The sequence below is a fragment of the Miscanthus floridulus genome, chromosome 3 (genome assembly GCF_019320115.1).
Source record: "Miscanthus floridulus cultivar M001 chromosome 3, ASM1932011v1, whole genome shotgun sequence".
In the NCBI taxonomy this organism is placed as follows: Eukaryota; Viridiplantae; Streptophyta; class Magnoliopsida; order Poales; family Poaceae; genus Miscanthus; species Miscanthus floridulus.
In genome coordinates, this window is record NC_089582.1 from 108,407,850 (window position 1) to 108,416,119 (window position 8,270).

General features: G+C 46.3%; 1 protein-coding gene across 1 annotated transcript; it reads left to right on the forward strand.

Annotated features, from left to right (window-relative positions):
* The first annotated feature begins 522 nt into the window (after positions 1-522).
* On the forward strand, positions 523-5,640 carry LOC136546411 (ABC transporter G family member 1-like). Its single transcript, XM_066538391.1, has 7 exons — positions 523-1,129; positions 1,210-1,289; positions 1,421-1,885; positions 3,809-3,895; positions 4,000-4,131; positions 4,278-4,469; positions 4,574-5,640. Exons 1-7 carry the CDS (start codon positions 664-666, stop codon positions 5,327-5,329), a joined length of 2,178 nt encoding a protein of 725 aa, XP_066394488.1. The 5' UTR covers positions 523-663; the 3' UTR covers positions 5,330-5,640.
* The last annotated feature ends 2,630 nt before the right edge of the window (positions 5,641-8,270 follow it).

The following is an 8,270-nucleotide window of genomic DNA, read 5'->3' on the forward strand; positions in this document are numbered from 1 at the left end:
CCTTTATGGCTTCTCTACTCGCCCTGGCTCAGTAGCACCGCAGCAACGTAGGAGACGCCGGTGCCGCGGCGTTGTAGGCGTCGTGGTGGCGATGCCGCGAAGTCCAGTGGCTCTGTGGAGACCTTGCAGAGGGAGCGACGCGGTGGCGGGGCACATCTCGTCGCTGGCAGCACGACCTTTGATCGGATTAGGGTTTTCTGTAGATGGAATGGCGGCTCCAGTGAACCTCGTGAAACGAGCCCTGATCTCCACCTTCTCTATTTATATGTGCTGTGCGACGAGGGCCCACCAACCAATTAGGATTGGGCTCCCCCGATCAGGGAGCAGAGGTAAGGGCCCAATAGGCCGTTGGAGATCAACTAACATGACCCGCTCCCCAGATTTCCGAAGTCATCCAATGCAATCCAGTAAATTTTAATCGGTGCCGGGCCTGATCGATTTACCGGCGTTTAGAAGCTCCCTCGCCTATTTAAGCAGCCCCAGGTCGCCACCACCCTTCATCGCACTCGCACGCCCACGGCACAAGTAAGCAAGCACAACAAGAGCTTTTGCCCCAGCAGAGGCCTGGGCGCCAACTGTTTCAGAGTCTCCAAAGCTTCGCTAGCTAGCTCGCTCACCTGCTGAAACATCCCACGCGCGCGCCGGCCAGCCAAGCATTTGGACATGGCATCCGGGCAGCAGCAGCAGCAGCACCTCCCTAACGTGCCGAGATGGACGCCGAGCCCGCCGCGGCGCCAGGCCCACGGGGGCGGCGGCGACGACGACGCGGACTCGGCGTTCGGAGGGTCCATGCGCAGCACCGACGGGTCGTCGTTCCCCTTCGGCAGCGGCCGCTCGTTCCCGTTCCCGCTGCCCCAGCCCTCCTCGCTGGAGATCAGTGTGCTGGCGGCGAACGGCACCGGTGGTAGCGGCGGCGTCGATGGCCCCGTGGTCCGCGAGAAGTCGCTGCGCCGGACCGACGAAGGCGTGGTGATATCCTGGGAGGACCTGTGGGTGTCGGCGGCCGGCGGCAAGGCCGGCCGCGTGCCCATCCTCTGCGGCCTCAACGGGTACGCCCGCCCCGGCGAGGTGCTCGCCATCATGGGCCCGTCCGGCTGCGGCAAGTCCACCCTTCTAGATGCTTTGGCAGGTACGTGTACGTACGAACCAACGTGGAGATCATATACACCCACGTGAATCTTATATACCCAAAATTTTATTTATACACAGGAAGGCTGGGTTCTAGCGTGAGCCAGAAGGGAGACATTCTGATCAACGGCCGGAGGCAGAAGCTAGCCTACGGGACATCTGTAAGTGCATGAGTGGCCACGTGGTGTGCGTGATCAATAAATGAGCCCGCTCATCATGCGGCGTGTGCGTGCACGAATAATGCATACGTATACTGACGGATATACGCATGTTAATTTCATACGTACTGCAGGCGTACGTGACCCAGGACGACGTGCTGATGACGACGCTGACGGTGCGGGAGGCGGTGCACTACTCTGCACAGCTGCAGCTCCCCAGCGCGATGCCGGCGTCCGCCAAGCGGGAGCGCGCGGAGGAGACGCTGCGTGAGATGGGGCTGGAGGCGGCCGCGGACACCCGGATCGGCGGGTGGATGCACAAGGGCATCAGCGGCGGGCAGCGCCGCCGCGTGAGCATCTGCATGGAGATCCTCACGCGCCCGGCGCTGCTGTTCCTGGACGAGCCCACCAGCGGGCTCGACAGCGCGGCGTCGTACCACGTGGTCAGCCGCATCGCGCGCCTGGCTCGGCGGGAGGGCATGACCGTGGTCGCCGCCGTGCACCAGCCCAGCACCGAGGTGTACGGCCTCTTCCACGGCCTCTGCCTCCTCGCATACGGCAGGACCGTCTTCTTCGGCCCCGCCGCCGAGACCAACCAGGTACGTAATAATTAATTAACACTTGTAAGTATGATTACAGTATTATATTAGAATTAAAACGTATCGATGGTTGTTGACTTGTTGCTTGCTGGTTCTAGTGGATTGCATATATACTGTAATAAATATATAGAAACGAAACGGCGGCTGAGTGCGTCGGTTGTTCAGAGAAAAAAAAAAGATTTCCTCGTGATGGAGTAGTTTGGATTGGAGTATGTCTATTGGCTGCCTGCCTGGCTGACAGACGACGTACGTGTTTGGACATGCATCGTAGATTTGGAGTAGCTAGCTGGTCCGCGGTTTCGCACCTGCAACATGCAAAGCTTTCAGCTGCCTGTCCTTGCGAGTTGACCTTGGTAGGCACTATTCACTAGTCTAGTTGGAAGGAGACCGCTGTAGAAAAATACGGCCATATGGCCGTTGAAAAACAGCCATTGCTATAGCCAGTCGACAGAGAAAACAGACGGCTTCTCATTTCATCAGTAGGCCGTCGCTGTAGCCACCACCACCTCCCTCCCGCCTGGTCCTATCCCCGGCGGCCGGCGCTGCCTCCGACCACCCACAGCGCTCCATCTAAAGTCCGGCTGTGATGGAAATCGCCATCCCCTAAATCCTAAACCCGGAAGCTAAAATGAACTTTGAGCTGGTTCGCTGGTTGGTTTCTGGGCTGATAAGCTCGATTGATGCTGGTTTGTTGTGAGAGAAAAATACTGTTGGCTGGTGATAAGCCCTGGCTGAAACCAATAAGCGAACAGGTTGTTCGACTGAAATAATCCTGCCCATTCAGCAATGCTAAAATTTATTTCGACTGAACTCCTGTCCATTTTGAGGCGATTGGCATGCAGGAAGCGTGTAGAAATAGTATGGATTTAATCACGGGAACATTCGTTTTGGTAGGAACAAATTTATTGCTAGCTATGCCTTCGTCAACAGAAGCAAGGATCAAATTTATTGCGCTCTGATCCGACAGTGACCCAACTGGTTAATTAGGCGTGTGAACTTGTTTCAATGAGTCAGCTTGTGCCTGTTGTGGAGGAATAATCGTCCTATTCGTTTGGTCTTGTTTGGCTGATTGGGCATGACTAGAAGTGGTGTAAGAGAAAAATATTATTTGTTGGTTAAAAAAGTTCGACTTAAAAGCTAAACAAACCCAAACGAACAGAGCGAATAATGCTCCCACAACATTAATGCCAACAGAATGGACACCAGTTGCAGAACATATCCAAATTGACCATGTACTTTTTAGCTTGTTTTTTCAGCCCTGTTCGTTTATCTTATAATCCGTACTTTTCACCTTGTTTTTTCAGCCGGAACAGTGTTTTTCTCTCACAACAAATCAGTCGGAACAGTGTTTTGGCTTTTTTTTTTCAGCGAAACAAATGGGGCATAGTATGAGAAAAATCATACTGCAGATAACTCTGCATATATAGATATGGTGATTACAAGTGGTCTAGTATAAAACTTAACACTGTATTAGGTAAACAACTGTGCAAGAGAAGTCCGCATACAACAAAGTTAGTTTCGGCGTGACTAGACCAGGCGGAATTAGGTCATCACCTCCTTGGATGAATAATAGCCTTCTCGTTGAAAAACTTTCAATGGAAGCTCTATAATTTCCAAATTGACCAGTCGCCAGTCGGTTTCAAGTAGGGAGGGCGAAGACATTATTAGCAAGAAAACACGCGTCTTTGCAAGCTACTAGCATGGCAGTTGCGAACTAATAAGGACCAAGGAAATTGACTTGCATGAACTGCCAGTAGTCAATGATTGAAAGATACTTGCATCGTCTGAAACCTCAAGTTGATTTTCAGGACTTGGAGTACAAAACTCATACTGGTAGAATAGTAGTCCTTATTAATTAGTAATAAGACATAGGTGCCACTTTCAGATTACAATTTACTCAGCATTGCATTTAATTTTTCGCAGTTTTTTGCTCTGAGTGGGTTCCCCTGTCCATCACTGATGAACCCTTCTGACCACTTCCTGAGGACCATCAACAAGGACTTTGACAAGGTGAGCACATCACACGACTTCAAGAGATTGGTATCTGAAAGCTTCTCTTTGCATGCATGTATACACACTCACTTTCCCACGCATGTACGCGTTGTGTTCATCAGGATATCGAAGAAGGCCTGAACGGAGAGATCAAAATGACCACGGCTGAAGCAATTGACACGCTGGTGAGCTCGTACAAGGCCTCAGCCTACATGGAAAAAGTGACGAGGCAGATAGCCGATATACGCGAAACTGTAAGTCATACATCACATTCTGCATTACACAAACAGAGACATGTGCATGGGGGCAGGAGTTTACATTGCCACGCCCTGCATGTTGCACATTTCCTGCCCCTGCACCGTCAGAGCCCAAATTTACAAGTTTATATGGCCTTTTGCAGGGAGGAGCAGTGGTGAAGAAGGAATGGCAGACGAGTTTCCTGACGCAGTCCTTGGTGCTCACCAAGAGGTCCTTCGTGAACATGTACAGGGACCTGGGCTACTACTGGCTGCGCTTCGCCATTTACATCATGCTCTGCCTCTGCGTCGGCACCGTTTTCTACGACATCGGCCACAGCTATGGATCCATCCTGGTGAGTAAATTGTATGAATGCTCATCACTGTAATTCTGTAATTTGCATGTCTTATTGTACGGTGCTCACCCCGGCCGAAAAAATAACTGCTCGATCTACTGCAGGCTCGTGGCTCCTTGCTCAATTTCGTCGCCGCTTTCCTCACGTTCATGGCCATCGGCGGCTTCCCGTCGTTCGTGGAGGACATGAAGATCTTCGGGCGGGAGAGGCTGAACGGGCACTACGGCGCGGCGTCGTTCACGATCGCCAACACGGTGTCGGCGGCGCCGTACCTGGCGCTCATCTCCGTGGTGCCGGGCGCCATCGCCTACTACCTGGTGGGCCTCCAGAGCAGCTTCGGCCACTTCGCCTACTTCGCGCTGGTGCTCTTCACGACCATGATGGTGGTGGAGGGGCTCATGATGATCGTGGCCAGCGCGGTGCCCGACTTCCTCATGGGCATCATCACCGGGGCCGGCATCCAGGGCGTCATGATGCTCAACGGCGGCTTCTTCCGCCTCCCCAACGACCTACCCAAGCCCTTCTGGCGCTACCCCGTGTACTACGTCGCGTTCCACAAGTACGCCAACCAGGGGCTGTACAAGAACGAGTTCCTGGGCCTCACCTTCCCCAACAACCAGGCCGGCGGTGCCGCCACCATCTCCGGCGGGCAGATCTTGACGGACTTCTGGCAGGTGGAGATGGGGTACAGCAAGTGGGTCGACCTCGCCATCCTGTGCGGGATGGTCGTGCTCTACAGGGTGCTCTTCTTGGCCATAGTGAAGCTCACTGAGAAGGTGAAGCCCATGATCAAGGGATTCAGGTTCAGGAACACCGCGCCTTCCGTGCACGTAGCCGACAAGGGCTCCGGCAGTCCATGAATCCACGCCAAGGCCCATCGACGGCACGGTACCAATCAACCGTAGATGTGCGATATATATAGCTAGTGATGAAGAGCTAGTACTTCAATTGATATGCAAGCGAAGTACGTGCAATCCTGTCATCTTCACATTGACAACGAGGGCCATATTCCAAGCTTGCGTAGTTTTGGGCTGTTTATTCCCGGCATGATGGAATGGGTTTATGAGACTTTATTCCCCCGTTTCATAGAAGCTTGAAGTATGTAGTGCACAAATGCTTGCTGTAGTATTTGTTTGTTCTATTTGCCTATATTTCATTCCAATTTTCCATGGCCGACTACATATACATGCCATTTTAAATACAGGATAACGGGAGAAATCCATTATCGGACATGAGTTTGTTTTTGGCAACCCAACTAAAAAACCCGCAACCAGCTTTAACCACTGAACTGTCAATACTATATAGTATACAAATTGGCCGTCTCTCTAGTTTTGTATTTTCTAAAAGTAATAAAAACTTGTTTACACGTTGCAACATTAAACCTAGAGATCGACCAAGAAAAATTCATACTCCAAATAGAGTACTAAATATGTTGGATTTAAATTAACCAAATTATTTTTGGAGAGCTAGTGATGTCATACTAATGATAAAGAGGTTAAAGTGAGCCATCTAGTTCTTCAATGAATCTAGTTCACCAAAGACAAGCATAAACTCTCACCTACATGGGGAAGCTCATACACAGTACCTGCAAACTATGTACTCCGATGAATCCAGATACGCTCGGGGGCTTATAGACTAGTGTGTGAAGACGACACGTGATCAACAATGCATAGAACATTGAGCAAACTACATCGCTTTTCAGTAGGGGCAGAGATGGCAACACTACGCCAGATTCTTACTGTAGAAACAGGGCATTTTTACTGTAGGGGCGACTGGGGTTGGGGACGCCCCTACAGGGGGCGCCCCTACAGTGGGCGTCCTCGGGCCCCAGCAGCCCAGCCGCCCCTACAGATGGCACTGTAGGGGCGGCTGGTAACTTGAGCCGCCCCTACAGTTGGGGTTGATCTGTAGGGGTGGCTCAATCACCAGCCGCCCCTGCAGCGCCCATTTGTCTTTTTTCAAATTTCAAAATTTGAAATATTCAAATTTAGTCAAATGATAAGATGACAAAAATAAAAGTTGTAGATCTTGATGAGTTGAACAACTTTTGTATTCACCACTTTTATATCTGAAATTATTTAGGGTTTAAATTTTGGTTTGAACTTGTCAAATTTTAAATTTTAAATTTTAAAATGTGTAAAACATTGTCACATCCAAGTTTGATCAAACTTAAATGCTGAAGCATGATTTTAGAAAATTTTAGGAAAAAAAACCATTACGTTTGGAGTTAGTATGAGAGAGAACAACTAGTTACAAAGTTTACCCACAGATTAAAAAGAAAAATCACACTGTTCTAGATGAACCTTATATGATCATAGTGAACAGTGTGATTTCTTTTTTTAATCTGTGGGTCAACTTTGTAACTAGTTTTTCTTCCTCATACTAACTCCAAATCTGATGATTTTTTTCCCTAAAATTTTCTAAAATCATTCTCTATCAATTTATTTTGTTGGTTTTGTCAATATATACATATGAAAAGTTTGAGCAATTTAAATTTTGAAATTCAAAAAAATACAACTTCATATAAGATTTTGGTACCCCAAATGATTTCAGCTGAAAAAGTGATAAATACCAAAGTTGAATAACTCATCAAGATCTACAACTTTTGTATTGGTTATTTCTTCATATGACAAAGTGGTAATGACATTGTTCACAAATATGACACATCTCTCGTAAGGTTTTATAAACTATATAAAACATGTGTAAGATTAGTGAACAATGTGTGCTAAGAATTTATCAAATGAAGAAATGACCAAAATAAAAGTTTCAGATATTCATGAGTTGAACAACTTTGGTATTCATCACTTTTTATGTTGAAATCAATTTGGGTCTCAAATTTTGGTTCGAAGTCGTCGTTTTTTAAAATTTCAAATTTTAAAGGTTTAAATTTTATCAAATGACAAGATGACTAAAATAAAAGTTGTAGATATTAATGAGTTTAACAACTTTGGTATTTATCACTTTTTATGTTGGAATCAATTTGGGTCTCAAATTTTGGTTTGAACTTGTCATTTTTCAAAATTTCAAATTTGAAATGTTCAAATTTTGTCAAATGACAATATGACTAATATAAAAGTTGTAGATATTAATGATTTGAACAACTTTGGTATTCATCACTTTTTATGTTGAAATCATTTTGGGTCTCAAATTTTGGTTCGAACTTGTCATTTTTTAAAATTTCAAATTTGAAAGGTTCAAATTTTGTCAAATGACAAGATGACCAAAATAAAAGTTGTAGATCTCGATGAGTTGAACAACTTTTGTATTCATCACTTTTACATATTCATCACTTTTATGTTGAAATCATTTTGGGTCTCAAATTTTGGTTCGAACTTGTCATTTTTTAAAATTTCAAAATTTGAAAGGTTCAAATTTAGTCAAATGATAAGATGACCAAAATAAAAGTGGTAGATCTTGATGAGTTGAACAACTTTTGTATTCATCACTTTTACATCTGAAATTATTTAGGGTTTTAAAATTTAATTTGAACTTGTCAAATTTCAAATTTTATAATGTGTAAAACATTGTCACATCTAAGTTTGATCAAACTTAAATGCTGAAGCATGATTTTAGAAATTTTTAGGAAAAAAACCATCACATTTGGAGTTAGTATAAGGGAGAACAACTAGTTACAAAGTTTATCCACAGATTAAAAAGAAAAAGCACACTATTCTAGATGATCCTTACATGATCACAGTGAACAGTGCGATTTCTCTTTTTAATCTGTGGGTCAACTTTGTAACTAGTTTTTCTTACTCATACTAACTCTAAATCTGATGGTTTTTTTCCTAAAATTTTCTA

Excerpts from the sequence above, each read along its gene's own strand:
- LOC136546411 (XM_066538391.1), top strand. The coding sequence starts at position 664 with ATGGCATCCGGGCAGCAGCAGCAGCAGCACCTCCCTAACGTGCCGAGA. Across the intron at positions 1,886-3,808 it reads CCGCCGCCGAGACCAACCAG|TTTTTTGCTCTGAGTGGGTT; the intron begins GTACGTAATAAT and ends AATTTTTCGCAG. Across the intron at positions 4,132-4,277 it reads TAGCCGATATACGCGAAACT|GGAGGAGCAGTGGTGAAGAA; the intron begins GTAAGTCATACA and ends GGCCTTTTGCAG.